The 26,774-nt window shown below is 41.6% G+C and overlaps 1 protein-coding gene across 3 annotated transcripts in view; it reads left to right on the forward strand.

Annotated features, from left to right (window-relative positions):
• The window catches only part of DNMT3A (DNA methyltransferase 3 alpha), a 152,406-nt gene extending 125,977 nt beyond the window's left edge, over positions 1–26,429 (forward strand). For 2 of the 3 annotated variants that reach the window (XM_031951438.1, XM_031951440.1), the window contains 13 exons: positions 372–527; positions 659–703; positions 1,805–1,884; positions 2,800–2,912; positions 3,146–3,329; positions 3,610–3,694; positions 5,293–5,438; positions 6,867–6,957; positions 7,187–7,335; positions 10,213–10,313; positions 16,491–16,560; positions 17,304–17,422; positions 18,827–26,429. In XM_031951438.1, coding sequence (XP_031807298.1) covers positions 372–527; positions 659–703; positions 1,805–1,884; positions 2,800–2,912; positions 3,146–3,329; positions 3,610–3,694; positions 5,293–5,438; positions 6,867–6,957; positions 7,187–7,335; positions 10,213–10,313; positions 16,491–16,560; positions 17,304–17,422; positions 18,827–18,968 — 1,481 coding nt within the window. In that variant the 3' untranslated portion in view covers positions 18,969–26,429. The remainder of the gene's footprint in view (positions 1–371; positions 528–658; positions 704–1,804; positions 1,885–2,799; positions 2,913–3,145; positions 3,330–3,609; positions 3,695–5,292; positions 5,439–6,866; positions 6,958–7,186; positions 7,336–10,212; positions 10,314–16,490; positions 16,561–17,303; positions 17,423–18,826) is intronic. The other variant, XM_031951439.1, reaches the window with a different exon arrangement.
• The last annotated feature ends 345 nt before the right edge of the window (positions 26,430–26,774 follow it).

Raw genomic sequence — 26,774 nt, forward strand, 5'->3', positions numbered from 1 at the left:
GGTTCTCCAGTCAGCCAGTGCTTGAGCTAGGCAGAGGATTGGGGAGGGGGGAAAGAGAGGTGGGGGAGAGAGCACAAGCAAGTGCTTGGATGCCAATGGTAACTGCCATAACCTCTTTCTATGATCAAGTAGGGGAGCTGGCTCAGTGGGACCTTAGAGCTCACCCTTCTTCTCTTGCTCCTCCCCTTCCCTTCCCCTCCCCCTCCACCCAGAGCATTTGGACATTAGTAATGTTATAGAAATAGACCTGAGACCATAACCTAACCCTAGCTAGGATTGGGTTGGTTAGAGATCAGCTTTGGGTACCATCATTCCTTACCTGTCAATTTTGTTAGCCAGTAATCAACTCTTCCATTCTCCTCTCTGTACAGAAGAGAGAAATCCCTACAAGGAAGTTTACACTGACATGTGGGCCCCAGTAGAGCCCGAAGCCGCTGCCTATGCCCCACCTCCACCAGCCAAAAAACCCCGAAAGAGCACAGCAGAGAAGCCCAAGATCAAAGAGATCATTGATGAACGCACAAGAGGTAGCGGTGGCCACAGGTTGTGCTGCCTGCTCAACGCTGTTGGGAGGGGGCTGACAGGCCAGAGGGGATGGAGAGACACAAAAACACTTTCGACCTTTTGATCCCTTTTTTGATTTTTGTTACCTCTGCAGAGCGGCTGGTATATGAGGTGCGGCAGAAGTGCAGGAACATTGAAGGTGAGTGAGTGGATTGTGACTGAGATGACACATCTTTCCCCATCTTCTGGGCTTCTTGAGGAATATAATTAAAAGGGACTTGCTGGGAACCCGTGGATACAGCTGCTGTTTAAAGGCATATTCTTCTTCCAGTCCTGCAGGCATTCCCTCACTCATTTAGGAGAAAGCATCCATAAATGTCCTTGTTACCTTCTATATAAATCCTCCCATTAGTTGAAGGATAGGAAAGGAGAGAACTCAAAGGGTGCAGGATCTTCCTCCAATTCCCTAAGAGTTAGGCTTTAGAAATGTAGTCCTTTGTTTTATGACCTGAAGGAAAGGAGAGCCAAGAATTGTGGGTTCCAGAACTGTGATCCAATAAACGATTTTACCAGACTATCTGAATTAGCCAAGCCCTTCCCTGTCTTGATTATTTGTCATCAAAGTAGGTAAGCCTCCCTGCCCCAGCTCCTAGGGTTGTTTGAAAGAGAGGACTCAGGAATGGAACTGAGTATGATGGCTTTCTGCTCTAGATGTGTCAGGATATCTTACAGAAATTTTAAGAAAAGAGGGTTATTTTTGTTATTTGGGTCTATCCTGCCTTTTAAATATCCTTTTTTTGTTATTAACTGAATCATAAACATGAACTGAACACTTTAAGTGCCCAAAGAACAAGAGTATTGTATATAAAACAACTTTTTTTTTCTTTGTTCTTTTTATAAAGTGTATGTTCAATTTAACATAATAATGACAATATTATTCTCTGTGTCCTATGGGGGGGGGGGGGCGGTGTTTCTATTTAAGGCTTAAGGCCAAGTAGCATTGGAGATGGGCCGTGGATTAATTCTCTTGATAACCTGAGTTTGAAGACCCTTCTTCTAGTGAATACTCCTTTATGGCTTTGTTTTTATTTCTAGTAGACATTGCTGCTCCAGGAGATAAGAATTGGCCTCCTTGATCTAGGGAAAGGATTTTTCCACTCTCATGCTCATCTCTTTCATGACCTCTCATCTACTTCATGCATCACACCTTTCTCCCTTTTCCTCTTGACATGCTGAGCCAGACTGGGCAAGGCATTGGTCAGATCCCACTGAGATGCCTACCTGCCTTATCTGTCCTCAGACATCTGCATCTCCTGTGGGAGCCTCAACGTCACCCTGGAACACCCCCTCTTCATTGGAGGAATGTGCCAAAACTGCAAGGTAGGGGGTCGGGAAATGGGTGTTGCAAAATTGCAAAGTTCAAGATACTCTTTTCCCTACCCCAGAAATGTGGCTTCCTTATTTTCCACATCTCCTAGCCTGTGGCAGGGTTGGATAAGGTGTTATGGCCCCGTTTTTCAATGATGGGAAGACGATGTGGAAGTGTGGAGTTTCTTCTGTTGGGTTGATAAAAATTCTGTCCCATCCAACACTTCTCTTTGGGTTTCCTATTATTTTTCTCCTTTAAAAAATTTCTTTCCTTCTTTTAATATCCTGTGTTCTCTTTTATTGGGAACCCTGTTTCTTAGACTGTCCTCACCCCAGGGCCTTGGTGAGTGTAGGACAGGAGAGATTATGGGAAAATGCTAAGGAAGCAGTATTGACTGGCCAATTGTCATCACCCCAAATGTCTTCATGTTACTCCTGATTTGAGCTAGAAGGGACTATGGAGGCCATCTCATCCAACCCTGTTATTTTGAGGTTAACTTAACAGAGTCAAGATAATCGGCTCCCACTTTGCCCCCTCAGCTAGTATTGGACTTGGAGAGATCATAGAATCACATATTTATTTCTGAAAGGGATCATAGAGATCCATTCAGTTCAAACTCATTTTAAAATGAGTACAGCAAACTGAGGTTCAGAAAAATTAAGAGACTTTGCCAAATTAACCAAGCCAGAATTTGAATCTGTTTTTCTAGGTCCCTATTTAGTGTTTTTTTCTGTTGCACCACATTGTCTCCAGACTACTGGTTGTAGTCTCCCAAATGAGGCTGCCCTACGAAGCCAGGACTAATGAAGAGGGCCCTGGGCTGGGGGTTCGGGTTCTGGGCCTGTCTTTTTGCCTACGTTTCCTGGAGATTGGGGGAGCTTGCCCTGATGCTGGTGCTTTTTGGGTGTTGCCTCTGACGCTTACAGAACTGCTTCCTGGAGTGTGCCTATCAGTACGACGATGACGGCTACCAGTCATATTGTACTATCTGCTGTGGGGGCCGAGAGGTCCTCATGTGTGGGAACAACAACTGTTGCAGGTGAGGGCAGTCCCTGAAAACCCCAGCACCAACCATGTGTTCATTCCTGGGCCCTCCTGCCTTGGCACTGGCCTCGACACTTAGCCTCATGTCCCCAAGGCACGTCTTGCCTCCAGTCCCGGCTAGGCTAGCTCTCTTGCCACCTATGATCAGCTGATACCCTGCCCCAAGTCAAGTGCCCTTTTCCTTGTCCATTTTATTTCATCTACTTTTCTTCTTCCCTGGGGTCCCAGGTGCTTCTGTGTAGAATGTGTGGACCTCTTGGTGGGACCAGGTGCTGCCCAGGCAGCCATCAAGGAAGACCCCTGGAACTGCTACATGTGTGGGCACAAAGGCACCTACGGGCTGTTGCGGCGGCGAGATGACTGGCCTTCACGCCTCCAGATGTTTTTCGCCAATAACCATGACCAGGAGTTTGTGAGTGTCCCTTTCTCCCTTTGTCTTCCCATGGATAATCAAAGCTCCTGCCCTTCAGTCCAGGGCTCTTTCATGTTGTTCTGAGGAATTGAGATGGAGTAAACAAGAGGAGCCAACCTAAACTCGGGAATTAATTTGGGTTGGTGAAATCTGAAGATTTTGAGGCAGAGATGGGATGATTCTGATTATAAAAGGGGCAAAAGTTGTCTTAAGGTAAACAACCCTCTTTTTAAAATCTTACGCCCTGATACTTACTTAGGCTCTTGTGCTTCTTACTTAGGACCCTCCCAAAGTTTATCCCCCAGTCCCAGCTGAGAAACGGAAGCCAATCCGAGTGCTGTCCCTCTTCGATGGAATTGCCACAGGTGGGTGAGGGACCGAGGTCTTAGAAACTGGGACTTCTAATTTCTTTATATGGATCTCACAGGGCAGGGATCATAAATATAGAGTTGGAAGAGACTTTAGAGCTCAACTAGTCTACCTCCTCATCTTGTACACAAGGGAACAGAGGCATTAGCAGTTAAGTAAGTGACTTGTCCAATATCGCAAAACTAGTAAGTGGCAGAGATGATAGGATTTAAATCCAGGGTTTCTCACTTCAAACCAAAGTTGCTTTCCATTACACTGAAATCACTCTTCTTTTTTTTTTTTTTAAATATAGTATATTTTCCAATTAAATAGATAATTTTCAATATTCATTTTTTGAAGGAGTTCTGAATTTTTTCCCCCTTTCTTCTTCTCTCCAAGAAGGTAAGCAATCTGATATAGGTTATATATGTGTAATCATATGAAACATTTATAATCATTTTTAAGATGGAAGTATTGATATTCTCAGAATTTTCATCTCTTCATAAGAGTTGGAAAGAGGGTTGGAGAGATCATGACCCTACCATTAATATCATGAGTCCCTGGGAAAGCTACAAATACTCAAAGATGAGGCCTTTCGATTAGCTATTATCTATCTTCTGTACTGATGTGCAATATGAACCTTGAGGGGTGAGTTCCCTGACTAATCTTCTTCAGTTTGAATAATGTTAATAATTATTTAGCACTTTATATTTTGCACATTGATTTTTATATATATATTACAACAATCTTTTGAGATTGTTCCTATTTTATATATATATATATATATTATATTTATATGTTACATATAAATATAGTCTATTAAATGAGGTCTGATAGCTATATTAATACATAATCGATATGTTTTATATTTTATATTTATGAAACAAGTCTTATTTTTATATTTATATAATCTAAATTTATATACTTATATATTGTATTTTTATTATATTTACATTAATATAATTATAATATATAAGTTTATAACTGAGGAACTGAGAGACTCAGAAGTTATGAGAACTGTTTATGGTTACACTTGGGTAGTAAACATCTGAGACTGGATTTGAACTCTTATTTTCCTAACTCAGTGCCCAGCACCTTTTCCTCCACCCACTGTACATATCATGCTTTTTCTGGACTACTTTGGGCCTCAGAAATAGGTTGTTGCCTTAAGATAATCTCTCTAGAGCTCAGCTCCTTGGGGGTGAGGCTATATAATCAGGAGTAATTTCAGGCTTTCCACAGATCCAGTTTCTATTTCACTTAGCTGGAGGCTTTTGCCCCAGGTTGGATGCATCCTATATCAGCAGGTCCTTCTGTAGCTCCATCTAATACGCTATTCAAACAACTCAATCAACTCACTCCATCATCTGGTTCAGTTCAACTCAAACTAATTTAAACTTGGAGCATGTGGTGAAATCCTGATGTTTGTCCTGAGCCGCATCTTGGTGATTTGGAATTGGGCTTTTTACAGCTCAGGGGTTTGGGAATAAACCGTGATGGTAATAGTAGAGAGAGTGGGAAAGACAGAGCTAGGAAGAGTATGTTCAGGACTAATCTCCAAATGCAAAGCCATGGATGACCACAAATGGTAGTGTTCTCTGCTGGCCTGCCACAGGACTGCTGGTGCTGAAGGACCTGGGGATCCAGGTAGACCGCTACATTGCCTCAGAGGTGTGTGAGGACTCCATCACTGTGGGCATGGTGCGGCACCAAGGGAAGATCATGTACGTGGGGGACGTCCGCAATGTCACACAGAAGCACGTATGTCACCATGCAGAGGAGCCCTACCTGTTCTCTATCTCCTTTCCTTCTGTTTGATTTTTTCCATTTCCCTCCCACTCTCCTTTCTTCTAAAAACAACCTTGTCCCTGTCCTGTCTTTCTGTCCCTTCCTTTTGGGGGGGAGTAGGGGAAGGTTTTGGACCTATGTAAATAAAATAGGAATGTAGAGACACCCTTTACCAATACCCATCCAGCACCTTCTTGCATTTTAGTCTTAGAGAATATCTTAGACTCCTGAAGTTAAATGATCAATCCAGAATCACATATCTAGGATGTATCAGAAATGGGACTGGAACCCAAGGCATCCTTATTATTCATCATGTTACTCTACCACTCTGTCAGTTTTTCCCCCCAAGTCACATGTTCAGTATGTATCAGAACTGGGACTGGAACCTAGGGCTTCCTTATTATTCATCATGTTAGCCCACCCCTCTGTCAGTTTTTTTCCCATTTACCATCTCTCCCAGTCTGTCTCCTTGGAGCAGGTAGGAGTTTGGCCAAATGAAATAGGACTAGACCAAGGGAACCCTACTGTGCTGTTATTGGAGCAGGATGCAAAGGGATTATCCAGGAGAGAGAGAATGCTGAGATTATGGATTTCAAACTAAGAGGAACCTTAGAGACCATCCAGTCCAAAGTCCTCATTTTCCTAGTAAGGAACCTAAGGCATAGAGAAGTGACTTGCCTGGGTGTCAGGCAGAGCTAAGAACTCAAGTCCTTTTAACTTCAATCTAGTGGTTTTTTCACAAAATACTCCACACTTGGAAATTTGGAGCCTGGTTGTCTCACATTGGAATTGCTCTACATTTTTAGCTTTCAGGGAATTTGAAAGTTATTTAAATTTTAAGTGTGTTAAGCATTGGCCTTAAAATGATCCACAATTCAGGTTGATAGTCCTAATCTGGATTCAGAAGTTCCCTGGAATTTAGATAAAATGAGATTCTGGGATCATTTGATCACAAATTCTGGGCTACAAGGGTACTAAGGGGGCTAAATCCTCATTTTATGGAAAGTGAATTGTTCAAGGTCACACAGTACAGACAATAAATAGAGCGGGATTTGACCCTAGCTTCCGGTACCCTTGTCCATGTAGGGAGATCTAGCCTGATTGGATTTGTCTTGTCATGTCTGCCTGGGTCTCAAGGCTGTCTCATTCTAGAATCACAGATCTTAAGGTGGTCAATTAAGACAGGCTTGGTTTTAGTGTCTCCTAAAGACCCAGTTCAAAGTGGAGGGGGAGGGGGAACTGGCCCTCCTGCTACCAGGTGTCCCTGGCTTCCTGACTGATGCAGCAAGAATGCTGCTCAGCCTCTAGGCAGCCCCTCATCTGCCTCTCCTGATGTTCGGAACACTGTCTCTCCCTTCTTAGGGAGCTAAGGATTCATTGTTGCATCTTTTCCCTTTACAGATACAGGAATGGGGCCCTTTTGATTTGGTGATTGGAGGCAGTCCCTGCAATGACCTTTCTATTGTCAACCCTGCTCGGAAGGGTCTCTATGGTAGGTGGTCCTCACTCTGCTGCTCTTTTCCTTTATGGAAATTTTCTCTTATTTTCCCCTAGAATACTTGCATTTTCTGGCTTGGGATTCAGCTGTCTCTCTTCTGCGTCCTTGTATCCTTTTGTCCAAATTCCAGTCCCAATAACCTCTGGCACAAGCAGGAGTTTTTCTTTTCTGCTGCTTGACTCTCTCGGGTACCATCTCATAATGTGATTTTATGCTCTTTCAGAGGGCACAGGACGACTCTTCTTCGAGTTCTACCGACTTCTGCACGAGGCCCGGCCCAAAGAGGGTGATGACCGCCCCTTCTTCTGGCTCTTTGAAAACGTGGTGGCCATGGGGGTCAGTGATAAGCGGGATATCTCACGCTTCCTAGAGGTGAGGCTGATTAATCCTGGTTTGGCCAATTTTTGGATAGGGTCTTCTGCCTTGGGCTTCAATCTCGTCCAGTTCCTCAAAGCAAAAGCTGGGGGAAGGGAGCCAAGATTTTCCCCTTTGCAGTGGCCATTGAGTCTCATTGCTAAGGACTTGCTAAGAACTTTTTTCCAGAGAACATATTGAATTTTCTCGTGTTGGCTTTTGCTCTTAACTCTGGAAAATGATCACAAGAGTTGTTTGATTCTAAAGGGTGGTTTTTGGGATACTGATGATCACAGATTAAGAGCTGGGCACTAAATTAAATCCCTTATTTTAAAGATGAGGAGACTGATAGGATAGGACTGCCCAGGGGCACATAGCTAATAAAGCTCCCCAGGCTAAATTTGAACTCGGGTCTTCCTAACTCTTAAATCATTTTGCTCTATTCCCTGCCTTGTTGCCTGTATCAGGAAAAACCAGCCAAATTATTTTGTGAAAAAATTAAGGTAGAATCAAATCACACTTCCATGATCAGCGTGGCCCACAAAAATTAATTCCTTTTCCCTCATTCATGTGCTTAAGGTCAAATCTTTTCTGCTGCATAATCTGGGATTTTAATTGGACCACAACAAATGAATTAGAAATCCTTGGGCAGTAGTTAAGGTGCTTTACTTGAAGGAGGGAGACTTGTGGGAGAGGAAGTGGATATTGAGGACAGAGTTGCCACTGTAGATGTGACTGACCCATGGTGTTACTGTTCACATATGTTGCATTTTTATGTTGTTCATTTTTGTTACCATATCCTAAATGTGAGCAGTCTGAGTGATACTTGTTATCTATCATAGGCTTACAATTGAAAGGGAATCTGAGCTTTTAGTTTAGTCCTATCCTCTCATTTTCCAGAGAAGGAAATTCTGAATGGGGGCGTTATATGACTTTCCTATGGTCCCATAGCTAGTAAGAACCAGGATTCAAACCTTTGGACTGATGGAAAGAGAATAGTTGCTGGTTTTCACTATTTGTGTGACCTTGGCAAGGCAGTTCACTACCCTGACTCAGTTTCCTTATTTGTCAAAATGAAGGGTTAGACTAGAAAGCCTCTAGGGTTCTCTTCAATTCCTGGTCTATGAGCTTTGTGATTTACCTCCCTAAACCAAACCTAGTGTTTTGGTTGAAGGCATTAGGGCATGGTGCTCAGGGTAGCTCCAACATGCCTTGGTTTTTGTTTTTGATGTTTTTGTTTCTTAACAAAGGTACATTGAGGAAAAGCAGACTAATAGTATTCTGAGATCATAGAAATTTTTTTTTTTTTTTTGAGTTAGAAGGAACCTTAAAGCCCATCATTTTTAAGTTGAAGATATGGAGGTCCAAAAAAGTGAAGTCACACAGGTAGTAAACAAATCTCAGTTTTCTCTAACTTATTTTTGGTTGCAGTGGTTTTTAAGTTTTGATATATACTCAGTTAACAGGCATTTATTATTCAACTCTGCTAGTCTAGAATATATTCTGGTGAAAAAAAAGTTAAGTTAAAACTTGGTTAAGCTAAGTTAACTAAAGTTAAGTTTACTTAAAATTAAAGTTAAATTTTTAAAAATTAAGCAATCCCTATCTTCAGGGGATTGCACTCTATTGCAGGAAACAATATATAGATATATAAGTAGGTACTCAATGTCCATCTACGTGGTACAATGGTTAAAGCATTGATCCTGGAATCAGGAAATCCTCAGTTCAAATATGGCTTCTGACATTGGGCAAGTCACTCGATGTTGTTTGCATCAGTTTTCCTCATCTGTAAAATGAGCTGGTGGTGGTAGTTGTTCGTCCTTCATTCTTGAAGAGGACCATGACAATCAGGCAGGCAGTGCCATGATGACATGCAAGTGAACCTTCCCCTCCAGAGCCATCTGGGTCCAGATATAGATCAGGACAACTGGAGATGGCCGTAGATGCAATAGGAAACCTTGGCCTTTTTAAGCTAAAGTTTTCAACAAGTCTCGGAGATTTGAGGTAACACCCATTCAGTGATTTAGGCGAGATAGCTATTGAGACAAAGAATCTCCTCTTTCACCCAGTCCAAAAAAAAATGTAAATAAATAAGTGAATGAATGAATGATTGAATCCGAGAGCGGAAGACCTTCAGGGTTTCTGGCCAAAGCAGAAATGATTGCTGTTGACATTCAAAATGAGTCAATCCTGACCCAAACTATGACCAAATGGAGCTTGGCCAAGGACCTATTAGTGGCCAATTAGAATCAGATTGGTTTTACTTTGAGGCCTCATTCTTAAGAAAGAAATTTTGCCAGTAAACCCCAAGATATCTTGGGAGTGTTCAGATCTGAAAAAGGGGAAAAAATGCTTTTAAGAGCTGATTAAATAAAAGATAATTCTTGAGTGGAAAGAAGCATCAACAGATAGAAGCAATCAGACTTTGATTTTGTCACCAGACTGGTTTAGAGCTGAAAAGGTCCTTAGTAATTATTAAATCCAATACACTCATATTACTGATGAGAGAACTAAGGAGAGACATTAAGTGACTCATCAATGGTCAGAGCTTAAATGATCTGCCCGAAGTCAGAGATTAAGTGACATACCCAAAATCAGGATTGGGATTAGACCAATGTCTACTGGCTTTAAATCCAGTTCTCTTCTCCCTGTACCATACCTGCCTCTAGGAATGTCAACTTTTGAGCTTTCATTCAATCATGAGTTTTCCTAGAGGTGTATGTTATGGTTTTGGTTCTGTTTGATGCCAGAAAGTAAGAGCTGTGGAAGGTCCAGCCTTGCTAAAGAAAGCTGAGCAGCAATGGAAGCTGTGCTGCCTTAAGTTCTGACTGGGAGGGATTTCATCAATGTTCCTCACAATCTCCTTCATTCTTTTTCCGGTCTCGCGTCCTGTAGTCCAACCCTGTGATGATTGATGCCAAAGAAGTATCAGCAGCGCACAGGGCTCGTTACTTCTGGGGTAACCTTCCCGGTATGAACAGGTTGGTGAGAGCAGGGTGAGAACACCAGCACATTTGGGGTGATTTGCATGGCTTGGAAGGGCTCCAGGCCCTGGAATGAACTTTCTTTCTCTTTCTCCCCACCCTCTTCCCTTCTCTGCTTTCCCTTCCCACACCTTCCCTAATCACCCAGCTTCTAGCCTCTTTCCTGGTTCTGTCTATTAGGACATGGGGGAACAGGGACCCACAAAGTTTTCAGCAGCTAAGCAACATTCTAAGTACAGAGTTTGATTACTTGCTGTAAATGATTGTCCTCTCCTTCCAGGACTAGTAATGGCTAATTTTTTCTAGTAATGGCTAATTTTGTGCTGGTTGAATCCCATAATTTTGATAAATGAGATCAGGTATGAAAGGTGCTTTGTAAACTTTTCAAAGGATTGGACCTAGAATTACATTGATAGGAGGAACTCCCAGGTGAGGACATTTTTTCTGCCTATGCCAATTGGCATCTTCTCTACAAGTTAGAGTCTCAGAGAATTACCCACAGTGCTAAGGTTAAGTGCCTTGTTTAAGTGTTAAGTACCAGTGTTAAGGTTAAGGACAAGGCACTGATTTCTCCAGGGTCACTCAGCCAGTATGTATTAGAAGTAGAACTTGAATCCAGCTCCTCATACTCAAGTCTTTATCCACTGTGCTCAGCAGCTTTTGAAAACATTAAAATACTATAGAAATGTCAGGATTTGGTTTTGTTTTGTTTGGGGGGGGGGGGGTGATAGAACAGCAAGAGAAGTGTCTAAATGGATGGTTTTATCAGTCTAGTGAAGACTTGATGTGGCAATTCCCCACGGATATATAACTTGTCTATAAAATAATAAAGATGGTTAACAGCTCATATTTATACAACTATGCAAAATTTCCCCCTAGATTTATATACATTATTTCATTTAATCTTCATCAACTCTGTGAGATAGATGTTATTTCCTCTATTCCCCTTTTAGTAAGGCTTAGGAGATTAAATGATGTACTTACTCATATTCACCCTGGTATTAAGCATAAGAATCAGAATTTGAACTCGGGCCTTCTGCCTCCATAGTCATTGTATTATGTTCCCTAATAAGTGTCCATAGTTTTATGGTTATAGACAAGGTCATGGAATTTTAGGGGAGCCATTGAGGCTATCCAGTCTTTGCAGTCCCTTTATCTTTCTTACACATGAGACCCAAAGAGATTTGCCAGAGTTCACATAGTAGGTGATAATGAAGCAATATTAATATTAAACATATATGCACCAAGTGGTGTAGCATCTAAATTCTTAAAAGAGAAATTAAGAGAACTGCAAGAAGAAATAGACAGCAAAACTATAATAGTGGGAGATCTCAACCTTGCACTCTCAGAATTAGATAAATCAAGCCACAAAATAAATAAGAAAGAAGTCAAAGAGGTGAATAGAATACTAGAAAAGTTAGATATGATAGATCTCTGGAGAAAATGAAATGGAGACAGAAAGGAGTATATTTTCTTTTTAGCAGTTCATGGAACCTATACAAAAATAGACCATATATTAGGACATAAAAACCTCAAACTCAAATGCAGTAAGGCAGAAATAGTAAATGCATCCTTTTCAGACCATGATGCAATAAAAATTACACTCAACAAAAAGCCAGGGGAAAGTAGACCAAAAAATAATTGGAAACTAAATAATCTCATACTAAAGAATGATTGGGTGAAATAGCAAATCATAGACATAATTAATAACTTCACCCAAGAAAACAACAATAATGAGACATCATACTAAAATGTGTGGGATGCAGCCAAAGCGGTAATAAGGGGAAATTTCATATCTCTAGAGGCCTACTTGCCAAAAATGGAGAAAGAGAAGGTCAACGAATTGGGCTTGCAACTAAAAATGCTAGAAAAGGAACAAATTTAAAAACCCCCAAACACTAAACTTGAAATTCTAAAAAATTAGGGATTGAAGAAGTCCTACCAAACTCCTTTTATGACACAGACATGGTATTGATACCTAAACCAGGTAGGCTGAAAACAGAGAAAGAAAATTATAGACCAATCTCCCTAATGAATATCGATGCTAAAATCTTAAATAAAATATTAGCAAAAAGATTACAGAAAATCATCCCCCAATTAATACACTATGACCAAGGAGGATTTATACCAGGAATGCATAACAAAAAATATATGATCATCTCAATAGATGCAGAAAAAGCATTTGATAAAATCCAACATCCATTCCTAATAAAAACACTTGAGAATATAGGAATAAATGGACTTTTTCTTAAAATAGTCAGGAGCATATATTTAAAACCATCAGTAAGCATCATATGCAATGGGGAAAAACTGGAACCCTTCCCAGTAAGATCTGGAGTGAAGCAAGGTTGCCCACTATCACCATTATTATTCAATATTGTATTAGAAACACTAGCCTCGCCAATAAGAGTAGAGAAAGAGATTAAAGGAATCAGAATAGGCAATGAGGAAACCAAACTATTACTCTTTGCAGATGATATGATGGTATAGTTAGAGAACCCCAGAGATTCTACTAAAAAGCTATTAGAAATAATTCATAACTTTAGCAAAGTTGCAGGTTATAAAACAAATCCCCATAAATCCTCAGCATTTTTATACATCACCAACAAAATCCAACAGCAAGAGATACAAAGAGAAATTCCATTCAAAATAACTGTTGACAGCATAAAATATTTGGGAATCTATTTACCAAAGGAAAGTCAGGAATTATATGAGCAAAATTACCAAAAAAAACCCAAAACAAAACAAAACAACTTTATATAGAGTTCACATAGTATAGAGTAACTAGATGATGCAGTGGATAGAGCACCCGAAGCAACAGCCCTGGAGTCTGGAAGGCCTGAGTTCAAATGCATCAGATACTTAGCACCCTCTAGCAGTGTAACACTGGGTTAATCTCAATTGCCTTAAGGGGGGGAAAAGCTCACTTAGGTAGTAAAGAGCTGAATTGAAGTTGATCTTCAGGCCTCTCACTTCAAATACAAAACATTCTAAAGATTTGCCTTGAACACCAATTGGTAAAATAACTTAATCTTGCTTTCCTCAGTTCAGAGAATCACAGTTCTAGGACTGGCATAGACCTCAGAAGCCTTCTCTTCATAGATAAAGAATAGCTAGATAAAGATAAAGAAATTAAGGAGTAATTTTACTATTGGAGTAAAAGTGTCTTGTCCCAAATCTCACATGTCATCAGTGCTATTTTTTCCTCTTCCTCTTTACCTTCCTCTTCTTTTACTACTACTACTACTACTACTACTACTACTACTACTACTACTACTACTACTACTACTACTACTACTACTACTACTACTACTACTACTACTACTACTACTACTACTACTACTACTACACCACCACAGGTGCCTGCCAGGGGTTAGGGCCAGCTGTGAACAATTAGCACCTTGGTACTTGAAAGAATTCTGCTTTAATCCATTAAAGTTTCACCTCCTTGGCAGCCCTAGACCAGTTTTTTGAAGGATTTAAAAAACTTGTGTTTGCACAGATGAAGATAATTTGTGGTCTAGAACAGAAAAGCACTTTCAGTTTCATTGCCAAACAGGTCTTGTTCTTTCTTCTGAGTAAGATGTAAAAAGATATTTTGATTTTTCCCTGGAGGGTGGGGGAAAGCCACACCTGCTGGAATTTGCAATTCAGAGGGGGGAAAAGATGGATCTCTTCCCCCAACTCTTCCACCTTTCCTATCTACCTCTTAACCACACCTTTTGGGAAATGTTTGCTCCTGCCTTGAATTTTCTCCCACCAGGAAGGGCCTGTAAAGAAATTGGGTCATTCTTAATACTGGTGCCAATTATTCACATAAGCCCTGATTGGAGAGGGAGCCCCCCCCAAAACAAACAAACAAACAAACAGTGTGCTGTAATTTTTGTCTTCTGCCCACACAAGTGCTGTCAACCTTATTGTGAGTCCTATTCCTCTCCCCCTCCCTTCCTCCCTCCCCCAGGCTCCTTACTAGTGATTTGCTAGAAGCTATATCAGAGCACATAGAGATGAAATGATGTAGTTTTTCTGTGTGTGTATTCCTATTCCTTCTCTGTCTGTGAAGGGTATATGTACTTCATCAGTAGTTTGCATGTGAAGTCTACGTGACTTACATGTGATTGGCTCATGTGTGGGCCATACATATTTTGTATGTATGTTCCCTTCCTGCTCCCATCACTTCACTGGTGTTCTTCAATTCTGGAAATCAACTTCAATTCTGTTCTTCAATTGGGAGTCAGTGAACGGTTTCACTGAGGTTCATTTTTTTAAAACTGCTTTTGGAAACCTGGTGCTTCAGATACTATAACTGTACTTTACACTTCTGGGTTGCCAGTGATTGTAGGTATCATCAGTCTTGGGCTATGTTGGGAGACCAGCTCTCAAGCTGAGATCAGGGAATTCTATTTTTATATTAATGAACATTTAAAAACTTATACAGCAGCTTGTTTTTTTTTTTAATCATTCAAAAACATTTATTGAGCTCCTACTGTATGCTAGGGATTGGGTTACAAAGACAGAAACAAAACTAATCCTCTACTAGCTAGGGGGAAGTAGAGGTACAAAGACAAATAAATAGTAAAAGAAATAGAAAAGGTATTTGAAGAGTGGTGTGATTTAATAGAAAAATGTGAGTTAATTCATGCCTTGCCTTTTACACATACTGGCTGTGGGTCCTCACACAGGATGTGGCTGTTCCCTTTGCTCTGATAGCATTCCTTAAGATTCAGCAAAAACATTCCCTTCTTTTGGTGTCCTTTCCCAGTCCTCCCAGTTGCTACTATTTTGTTTTATAGGGTTATTTTGTATTTTGTCTGTAGCAGTTTAGATGTATACTGTTTCTCCCATTATAATGTAAACTTGAGAATCTGAACTGTTTATAGTAGGAGTTTAGTAAATGCTTGTTGATTGACACTAGACAAGTCACTTAATTTCTCATTGCCCCAGGCACCCTTTTTGCCAAATTGGAATGGTAGAGAAAGTGGTCCACCGGGAATTCAGGGATCCTAGGTCCATTAAAAAAAATAAAAAGGAGCTAGGGTATAAAGTTGTCCCTTCCTCTATACCTCCCCTGCCTAACTCCCTTCCCCCAACCTTTTCCACCTCTCTCCCATACTCCCAGCATCAAACCCTTCCATATATGTGACCAAAAGCCCAAGCCCAAGTTGGACAAAGACTGTGTCTGTCTATTCAGCATTCTGCCCCCACCAAAAAGGAGTCATCTGTTCTCTCTGGACAAAGACTGGTCATTACATTGCTTTGCAAATGCAAAGTTTTCTATGTATGCTTTTCCTCGGCATTGTCTTAGGCATTGGGTTATGTAATCTTAGGTGTCTGTACTAGATGATTGAACCATGAAATATCAGCTGGAAGGGATCTGAAAGATTTATCTAACTTACTATGTTTTACAGATAAGGAAACTGAGGCTCAGAGAGACAAGCCAGGAGACTTGCCCAAGATCAAAGGCAAAGCAAGAATCTTTGTACCATGACATCTAGAATCTTATTATCTAAGCGCAAGTTTTCAGGAGTGTTTTCTTTACCCAGAGATCTTAGAATCTTCAACTTTTTTGGCATACTACAGAATAAGTCAGCCTAGGGTGTCCATTCCACGATCTGTGGGGCCCTAATTTAAGGCCTGGAATCAATTAGTATGATTTATTAAGCACCTATTACTTACCAGAAGAAAAACTCTATGTAGACACCCTGGAATAATGAGAACCAGGTGGGTTGATACGATCTTGTTCTTAGAATGTCAGTGCAAAAACCAAGCAAATTCATATAGAAGAAAGAATAAGAATTAGAATGTAGGTGCTGGACATATCTTTGGTATGTGGATTGCCAAGATTGTGAAAGCATATGTAAAGATTTTCATTGGAACAATCTTATTTAAATTTTCATCTCACTTCATTAACTCAAAGGCACCCTAAAACCAGTCCCTTTTTTTTATCTTAGGAAAAAATATTTAAAAATCTTTGCTTTCACATGGCCTCATCTGCCAGCATGCAGGGGGGCAAGTGTGAGTATCTTAACATAAGCCTTAGCATAAACCTTTGATGCCTTTATATAACTCTGTGACCTTTTGCTCTGTATTGTCAGGGTTGTGAGTTGGGGACTGGCCAGTGCAATCTTTGTGTTTCCAGGCCCATGTCCAAGTCTTCATCCCAATTGATTCACCTTTTCTGTCTCTTAGGCCATTGGCATCCACCGTGAATGATAAGCTGGAGCTTCAGGAGTGTTTGGAGCATGGCAGGATAGCGAAGGTGAGGAACCAAGCATCAATTTTCCCTCCTGGAAAGCTTGAACTGGTTAGAAAGTTGTTAGAATGAGATTTAGAAAATGATCAGTTTGGGGGAAGGAGGAAAGGTGTCCTAGAGTAGGAAGGTGGAAAGAAGACTGAAGTATGTGTTCTCTGTAAATGTTCTGATCTACCTAGAAAATGGAGTGAAGAACCAAGGTACTTAGGACCAACTAAGTCCATGGTCAGAAATAGTCTGTTTCACTGTCATCCCTTTCCCTCTGCCTTCAGAGTGGGCATCTTATATTTATAAAGTTTTATCTGCTCTATGTAAGATCATTCTCCCAAAGTGACTCTCAGGTTCCAAGGTCACCAGAAGCTAAAGCATTTTCACTAAGAATTTGTTATTGGAGTCAACATTTCTGAGCATTTAAAGAACTTTTAGTTTGAGATACTTTGGGAACCTTTGTGCCTGGAGCAGAAAGCACTGCTGTTCTTTGTTTTTTTGAATTAACACATTGGAGATCAGACCTTTTTGTTTGGAAAGAGTGAACAAAGCTAGAATAAAAAGTCAAGGCTAGCATAGGAGAGGGCGGGGAAAGTCAGGAGAGGCACAGGAGTCAAACTCTCAATTAGTCCTGTGGAATCAGCATGACTAGCAGATCCTCTTTCCTTGCCCAGAGGAGACTAGGCAGACCTCACTAGACTACTAGGGCATTGTAATTGTATTACGATACTTACATCCCTTCTCTTCTTGGTCTTTTCTAGTTCAGCAAAGTGAGGACCATCACAACTAGGTCAAACTCCATCAAGCAGGGCAAAGACCAGCATTTTCCTGTCTTCATGAATGAGAAAGAGGACATCTTATGGTGCACTGAAATGGAGAGGTACCACTCTCCCTAAATACCCCTTCTCCATTTCCTTTTCTGTATGGAGGCTCTAGGAATTCAAAAAATGGTCTGGCTCTTGTGAGTCTCCTTTGATCCAGTGGGACTAACCTAGGCAATTGGCAAGGCTGAGATTTCCAAGAAACACATAGGGAGATAAAGGATTCACATCCCATTTACTGAGTATGAATGTATCAGAACATAAATTCGGATCTTCAGGAACAAAATGAACTTTTATTTATTGGGAAATGCTAGAGTAAAGAAAGATTTCAGAATTTTTAAGATTTAAGGGAGAAAATAGTACAGGGGGAAATATCCCAATATATATTACTATGAATGTAATACTAATCCAAGGGCCATGAATCTGTCACCTAAGAGAGACAATGATACAGCACAAAGATCTTTGAAGCCAAGTATGTTGAAATCCTGCCTGGACTACTTATTATCTATGTGACTGTGCAGGTCTGCCCTCATTTCTCTAGCACTTAGTACAGTGCCTGGAATACAAAAACTGCTTAATATATGTTTATTGATGGGCTAACTAATATTATGTCTTTGGATTTCCTTCCTCTTGACTATAAGGGGTTTGGATTGTGACCTCAAAAGTCACTCCCAGGTTTAGGTTTGTGATCTTATCAGAGCCTCCCAGTTCCAGTATTGGTTAAATAAAGTTCATTTGATCTCAGGACTTTGTGAGATCTTTCAGAGTAAAGATTATTTCATTCCTTTCTTTGTATCCCCCAGCTGTCCAGCGCCCCCCTCTTCCCCCAAAGTGTTTGGTATTTAATTGATTGTAGATGTATAAGTTATAAGGGACCTTGGAAATCACCTTATTTAGTACCCTCACTTTACAATGAGAAAACTAATTGTAACCATTGTAATTTATGAGCTAAGGTTCCTTTGAACAGGTAGGAAGGGGCAGAGACTGGCTTCAAACCCAACTGCTCTGACCCCAAAGTCAGTGTTCCTTCTTTCCCTTCTTCTACATTGTCTCTCTTAGGAGTCAGATCCATAGGATTTGTTTTGGAGGAGTAAAATCCAAAAGATTTGTTATGAGCTATAGTTTCATTTTCACAGATGGTGATGGTAATGAAAAACTCATCAATAGCAATTTTGAAATTTTAGCTTTGAGAACTTGAAAAAAAATAGCTTTGGTCAACCCAGACCAGAGTTCTCAGAAATTAAATTAAAACTCTACAGGCTGGCTGGCTCATGTTTAGCAAAGATTTGTGTGTATGTTAAGTGGTAATTCCCATAGTATGTCATGTACCTTCTGTTCACACAATTCTCAAAAACTGTGGCATGTATTCAAATTAAGAGATTTACTGAGTTGTTAAGGATTGGGAGTAAAAAAGACTTAGGTTCACCCCCTTTCCTACCCTTTTTGCCAATATCTTCTTTTAGGGTCTTTGGGTTCCCAGTCCATTACACAGATGTCTCCAACATGAGCCGTTTGGCAAGGCAAAGACTGCTGGGCCGGTCATGGAGCGTGCCTGTGATTCGTCACCTCTTCGCCCCTTTGAAGGAATATTTTGCCTGTGTGTAAGGGACATGGAAGTGAACTGGGATAGTGACATCTAATCAAAGCAAAACCACCAAGAACAAGAGGATGGAGAGAAGTATCAGCACCCAGAAGAGAAAAAAAAGGAATTAAAAACAAACAAAATACAAAAAAAAAAAAAAAAAACCAACAAAAAAAAACACCACAGATGCGAAAACATCCACAAGGCATCACCAAGCAAAAGGGTTGGACATCATCTCCTGATTTTTCAATGTTAAACTTTGATCCTATTTAAAAAACAAAACCAAGCTTCCCCTCCCCTCTTTATTATTATTATTATTAATATTATTATTATTATTTGGGTCAAACCTTTTTAGTTTTCCACTCTTTCCAGAGGGGTTTTCTGTTTGTCTCAGTTTTGGCTTTTTGCTGTGACTGAAATAAGAGGGTTTATAATTTTTTTAATGCTGTAAGAGGAGGAGTAGGAAAACAGGGAACTACAGCAAAAAAAAAAAAAAAAAAAAAAAAAAGATATTCAACAAAATAAAAACAGCAACTCTACCATGCAGAGGAGAGATGAGAAGGGGGAGGGGGGAAAGAAATATGCTATAGAAATCTATCATATATATATATATATATATATATATATAGTGTATATATATATATTTTGGGGTTTTTTTGTTTTGGGTTTTGTTTTCATTTTTTTGTTTTGTTTTGTTTTGTTTTGGCTTGGGTCTGATTGGATTAGGAGCACAAGCAGGAACAGAAAACTAGGGAGACACTCTGGCAGGCAGTGGCAGCCAAGGTCACCTGCAGCCACTGAGTGGTATTTTACCAGCACCATTCCTGGTAATACAAAGTGAAACCCAACTAGCAACAGGGAAGATGAAAACACCCACACAATACACTTTTATACAGTATTTCAGGTGCCTACCACACAGGAAACCTTGAAGAAAATCAGTTTGTAGAAGCCGCTGTTACCTCTTGTTTACAGTTTATATATATATATATGATAGATACAAGATATATATCTATATATAAAAAGGTACTGTTACTACTGTACAACCCGACTTCATAATGGTGCTTTTCAACAGCGAGATGAGTAAAAACATCACCTTCCATGTTGCCTTATGTGCAAAGGGTTTTAACCTAGAATGGAGAAAAAGGGAGTGATGGTTTTTTTTTAATTGTTATTTTATGTTATTTTAATTTTTTAAATGGTGAAGAAAGGGGGTTAGGAAATAATCCCCCTATATCCCATTTCTCCCTACCAAAAGGGGTAGGGAAGAGGTCGAGGGTATTAAGAATATTGAGACATCCAATAGGAGACAACTTTTCCTGAGTCATGCAATAATTGTTTTGTTTTGTTTTGTTTTAATTTCCCAAAAGGAAAACTCCCTGGGCTAGATGGCAGGGGCAAGGGAAGACTAGGTTCCCAGTTCCCCTACTTGAGTCATTCTACTAACTGGAGGATATCTCATGGAGGGGCACGGTAACCATCCAGAGTCTGGGGGATATGGACAGCTAAAACCCCATCCTGGAGGAAATAAAAAAACATACAAAAAGTACTGGTGCTTTTCTGTCTAAGTCGCCTTTTGTGTGTTCTTTTATGAGAAAGTACCTTCCCCTGTCCTGCTTCCATCTGCCCTTTCCCTGCACAAGGCAGCCCCTAGCTCCTCGAGGAGTGATGTTTTTAGTCATCTCCAAACATAGGCTACAGTTTTATACTGGGAAGCTGATGATATGGTTTATTATAATTGTTGTTATGGTTCTAATTTTGATTATGTTTGTTTAAATTTTTTTTTCCTTTGGGAAAAACAATAAGCCCAATACTACCCTCCCTCTTCCCTTTAGGCTAAATACCAAGGTGCAGGGAGCAGGGTGGGGAAAAAAGGGTGCTTTTTTTTTTCTTCCTGGTGGCTTCAGTGTCCTGGTTCCTAGGAATCCTGGCTTCCCCCTCCCCTCCCTTCTCAGGCCAGGCCCATACTCCCCTTTGTACAGTGCTAATTTGGCAGCTCACCAGTCCCTGAAAAGTCTGCCTTCTGGAGTTCCACTGCTCCTCTCCTCCTTCAGCTTTCCCTTTGTTCTTAAGTCTAAGGAATATCAAGAGTTGGAGGGAGGAAGGACAAGGGACAGTCTTTCTCTTTCCTTTTAAATGTGATGTGAATTGTATGTGTGGTTCCTCCTCTGTCCCTCCTCCTACTACTTGGTCTAATGATGGCTGCACTCTCATCTTTTTGGATTTTTTTTGTGGGGATTTTTGTTTGTTGTTTTTTGTTTTTTTTGTTGTTGGTTTTCCTTTTTTTTTTTTTTTTAAACCTCGAGTCAGCCACACTTCAAGTCCTGGTTCCAGAGACTTGGCCCACTTCCTACTTTGGCAGACAGGGGCCCAGTGGCCCGGCCCGGGCTGTAGGGAGAGGAAACACTCAGTGGCTCCAGGGTATGAGCCAATGGGCAGATGCCTGCCTCAATAAATGGGGTGTAGATATGTGGCATATAGAGATATATATTTTATAATGGGAGGGGGGATGGAGCCTTCTGGGACCTGCAGAGATGGGAGGTATTCTCTAAAGTTCAAGGTCCCATATTACCATCCCCAGAAGGATTGGACCTCTGGTGATAGGCACTATATAAATACATAGATAGGGACATATATATGAAATATAATGCAGTGGGAGAGAGGGGGCAGATGGCTTCTCTCTACCCTTCTCTTTCCTTGCCACAGGCAGGCATAGATAGCCCCATACGAATCAATCTATCTCTTACATACAAACATACTTCTACACAGTTACAGCTGCACTGTTATATACACACAGACATAACCTTTCCCCAAGATTCAATATTTCATGGAGTAGAGCCCCGTACAACCACTTACCTCGACCCTGCTATCCTCTTGAATGCAGTTAAACCTTTTTTTTTCCTTTTGGAGGGGGGGCTCTCCATGCCATCCAGGAGCTGTCGAGTTCCCAAGGTGCTACAGGTGGTAGGGGAGAGATTGGATCAGCTGACATTTTAGCTAAGAGACACCCCCATCCAAATGATAGTCTGCACTTTTGTCTCTTTAACACCTCCCATGAAGTATGGGAAGGTCCCAAGCTAGCAAACCCTGGATCCCAACATCTGATTCCAAGGTGCAACCCAAGACAACCTTCTCATCCATCTTTCTTGGCTTTCTACCTTAGCCTAAGGGATTTCTTGGAGGAAATAGGAAAGTGAGCCTTGGGCCAATACAAGCAGAGCAGCTGGGGGGGGGGAGGGGAGATAGATGCCTGAGGTGGGCCTTGAAACACCACAGCTGGTGTCCATTCATCCAGGATAATGTCCAGAGGCTCCTGCTGTCATTTGGGCTGTCTGGGCCTTGGTTCCCCAGTAGTCTAGACCCAACTTCTGTTTAAATTGGCATTTAATAACTACACTAAGCTACTCATCCCTTTAAGTCTAGGGATGATGTTGTAAGTGGTGTTGGATGTTTTCTCCTCTTGGATCATGATTGGTTTTCCACTGGAGACGAGTTTGGTGTTGGGTTTCCTATTCTTCTTTGTGGTGCTCCCTTTTATCTCCCTTCTATATCCAGCTGGGCTTCACTTCCCTTCCCCATCCCACCCTGGTATGGGAGGCCACCAGCACCACTCTAGGAGTGGCTAGTGGAGGAGGTGGGCTGCTCTTGAGTAGTCCAAGGTGCTCCCTCCCCTCATAGCCGACACTTGTTTCCAAGGTCTTCCCAGTCCCCAGTGTCTTTTAACTGTTTCCCTTCATGCTGTGCCCAGCTTTATGCCAGCAGGGCCCTCCCAAATCCTGCTCACTAATCCTCCGCTCCTCAGCACCAAAGCCTCTTCCTTGCTCTTGATACAATATAGTCTAGTCCGTTTCCCAGACTTGTGCTTAAAAATGTTGAATTTTTAAAAAATGATCTGGATGGACTTGGGCTAAGCTCATATTAGCCAAGCCTTATGCCCTTCCCAGTGATATTGGTATTAAAAACTTAATTAAGGTGGGGGGGAGAGCTCTTGATAGCTCTCCAACCAAGCATGCTATCCCATCATCCTATGGGCTAGGCTTTTAGGTTTGGGGACAGTTTTGGCCCCATATCCCACTCTGGAGATTCTTCTGTGAGGATGTTGTCCTCCCAGAATGCATTCTGCTCTTAGAGGGGGGTTGATTTTAGATTCCCTACCCCCTCTGAGGGAGAGGACCTCACCCTTTTGTTCTATTCTGGTGGCTTGGCAATGCTTTCTAAATGATGGCTGTTCAGAAGTCTTGAAGAGAGGGATTGGGAGCTTGGTTTTCAGTGGCCAACTTTCCTATTCTTTGAAAATTTAGAGAGCAGAAAGTTGTAATGGGAAACATCCCCTTGCCCAGGAGGAGAAAATTATGGACTGGAGTCATTTGTCTGGATCTGGCTGGATAAAAGTATAGGGCAAAATAGTCTTGGGAGCTGTTTGCACACACCTGTTTCCAGGTTGATCAGAGTAGAAGTTGGACCTAATGACTCACGCCTCCATAGTTGATGGGGGAATATTGGGACAGAAGGACATGGGGGCAAATAGGTTGAATGTGCTAAGTCTTGATGTTGCCTGTCTAGAAGCTTTCCATAAAAAGTTGCTTCCCTCAGGCATTGTAGGCTCCTCTGGGTTGCTGTTGAGTCCTGATTGCAGGTGGTTTACAGAGTACTTTCCAGAGGAGAGGGTGAGTGCCTTGAGGTAGGGGGATGATGTGTGGGGCCCTATAAATTCAGCAGAGAGTAGGGAGCACTTCCGGCTGGCTTCATTCATGAGGGAAGCTGGGCTGTGAAAGAGCGGTGGTTTGTAAGAATCACAGAAAGGGAGGGGACAGGATTCGACTCAAATTGTTCCTACTATTTCTGTCACTTCCCTGATGCCACATCTGTCAATGCTGTAAAAATGAGGGCTTCAGGGGACAGACCAGCCACCCTGCCAGTGCTTGGTAGGGCACAGTGCCAAAGAATGCAGCTGTTGACTGAGGCAAAGCGCAAATGAGGGTTAGTCTAATGGGCTGCTGCTGAGAACCCGAAGGGCTTTATGTTAGCTGGTATTAAACCCTTGGGTTAGGGTCAGAGTGAGCTAGGGAAATTATATGTGGTGGAAGAGGTAAACCAACAGGCAGATCCAAGTTTCTGGATCCAGCCCCTCTGAAAACATGAGATGGAATAGGGATGCTGAGTTGCCACTTCTGATCTCCTTATACCTGAAAGCAAATGCCTTCTTTTCTTTTCTTTTTCCCTTTTCTTCTTTTCTTTTCTTTTTTTCTTTGCAGCTGAACATCCCATTGGAAAGCAAAGTTGCTTATGAGGTGGGCTTCCAAGGATAGTTTCTGGCACCAAAAGAGCAGGTGTTCATATGTGACTGGCAGTATTGAAACTTTGGTGGGCTTGTTAAATTGGCCTAATTTTGTGCTGGGTCTAGGAGGATCCCAATGGGAAGGTACTACTTCTTCCCCTCAAACCTTCAGAGACACCTCCCATATGAAGCTAAGCTAGCTCTCTTCTCTCATTTACCTGGTAGTAAGATCCAGAGTTGCTAGTGGTGAGGAACCCTAGGTAGGAATAGAACCTGGGCTGAGAAGACAGTCCGGAAACTACAATTGGGAGCAAAAGAAAGAAACATTTCAGCTGAGCCATTTGGGAACGTTCTTACAGGAAAACTGCAATCATTAGTTTTCATATCTTAGATAAGTAGTTAACTATATGAGATTCTATATATATATATATGTGTATATGTATAAAAGTTGATTTTGGATGCAGTTTTTAAGAATTCCTGTCACTGTTATGCCTGGTGCTGAGCTTTGTTTGGGGCTGGGGTCTCTCAAGAGCTGTTTTCAGAAGCCTTCCCAGGAACCCCCTGGAGCTAGTATAGGATTGGGCCCTGACCTGCCTTGGGGCAGGGATACTGAGACATCTTGGATATCATGCTGGGGGTGGGGGGGCCGGGAGGGAAGCATTTTTGAGTCTTGAAAACATTCTGAAACGAACAGAATGCAACACGCCAGAGACTTCCACAGGCAAAGCTGGCCTTGACAGCAAGCCTGCTTTCCCCCAGGACTTTGTCTGGTAGGACCTTTATTCCTACCCCAACCTGGTGCTTTGGTCCTGGCGGATCAGTCGTTTGACCTTGTTGTCAGGCGTCCTCTGGTATGGTGGAGACAGTAAATGACTAGTAGGTACTGCCCTTGTTCATCAAGTAAATGGGGTGATGGGGACCCCTTGGGTTATATAACCAGGCAGGAATCCAGGTCCTTTCTCCAGTACCAAGTAGGACAGAGGTTATCAGGGAGGGGGCTTCCCATTTTCTCATACCCTACTGAGACTGTGGATTCATCAGCGCCAGTTGGGTGAGAATTCCACCCATCCAACTGTTCTAGGTGACCATAGTGGGTGGTCAACTCCAGGGGTATCTGGAAGGGGAGAGACAGCTAAAGGATACATAGCACAAAGGATCAACCCCACTGCCCTAAGCACCAGCTCTTAAATCTTTACATTTTGGTAAAGGAAGGATGGGGATGAAAGGGAAGGGAGAGAGTCTACTCATTCCCTTGCACCTGTTTTTCAGAAATGCCAACTAAGGTTGGTCTCTGGTGGCCTCTTGCTTAGCTGTGGCCCCAAAAAATGGAGTTTTGGGGCAGGGAGGAATGGGCGGCTCAGAGGCAGTGGGGTCAGGGAGGGTCCCATGACTAGCATCTGTGATTTGCCACGTGTCTCCCCAAACCCTCCCCAGAAATGGAGGCCAGTAAGGAATGGGCAAATCCCTGTTGACTCCAGTAACTGGAAATTCTCACCTCGGATGAGCCCAGATTGGAAGGGGGTAGCTTTACCTAATGCTAGATCAAGCGGTCTCCAGTCCTGAACCTGGGGAGATGAACAGGGAAATTGGAAACATGTCACATTTCATTTTGTAAAGCAATTTTGTTGAACAGCCCTAAATGTCAACAAAATGAGAGAGGAAAAGAAATGCCTAAATTCCTTAGAAGACACAGCGGGAGTAGGTGAATCAACAAGGTGCTAAAAAAACACAAAAACAAAAAAAAACAAAAAAAAAACACATTTTATTAAAAATATATATTGTTAAATTAAGTCTGCTGTCTGGACAATGACTGTTTGTTTTGTTTTCTTGTAGTGGAGTTTAAAAGAGACTATTATTTTACTCTGATATATTATTATTAAAAAGGCATTTTAACTTTGTACTTGAAAACTAAATGAGCGATTTCATGTGTTTTAGCTGAGGCATTGAAGTAGCGGGTGCTTACCTATTTGTGGGAAATCATGTATTCATACAGAAGAATAAACTCTGTAGAAGATTTGGTTTAAAAATGACAACAACAAAACTCTTACTGTTACAGAGATCTGGCTTTGGCCCCAGAGGCAGAGCGTTTGATTCCACATTCCATGCAGCTAAATGCAGGACTTTTGTTTCCCCCAGACTATGCGTTTCTCCTTCCACCTCCCAACTCTGTTTTTCTAAAAGTTCCCTATTTAAAAAAAAAAAAAAAAAAGACCTTTCCCCTTTCTGTTCTGGTTTCAGCCTCCTTCCATTATTTTATTTTTGTTTTATTTTGTTTCAGGTCGCTTCTCTATTTATTGACAATAAGCAGTGTACATTTCACAGTCTGATTCTGCGACATCACAGGGAGAGGGCGGGAGTGAGAGGATCCTGTGAGTAGGTGGGTGGGTGGTTGGTGGGAGCAGTCCCTGGCCCTCGGCCCTCGGCCCTCAGCCTTCCCCTGGTGTTCTGTTGTATCTCTGTGTAAGTGATGCTCGTGACATAGCTGTTTATGAAATAATTAAAGAGGTCAATGCGTGCAGCAGATGTAGAGAGTCTGTCAGTTCTGCCTTCATCC

The sequence above is a fragment of the Sarcophilus harrisii genome, chromosome 2 (assembly GCF_902635505.1).
Source record: "Sarcophilus harrisii chromosome 2, mSarHar1.11, whole genome shotgun sequence".
Classification (NCBI taxonomy): domain Eukaryota; kingdom Metazoa; phylum Chordata; class Mammalia; order Dasyuromorphia; family Dasyuridae; genus Sarcophilus; species Sarcophilus harrisii.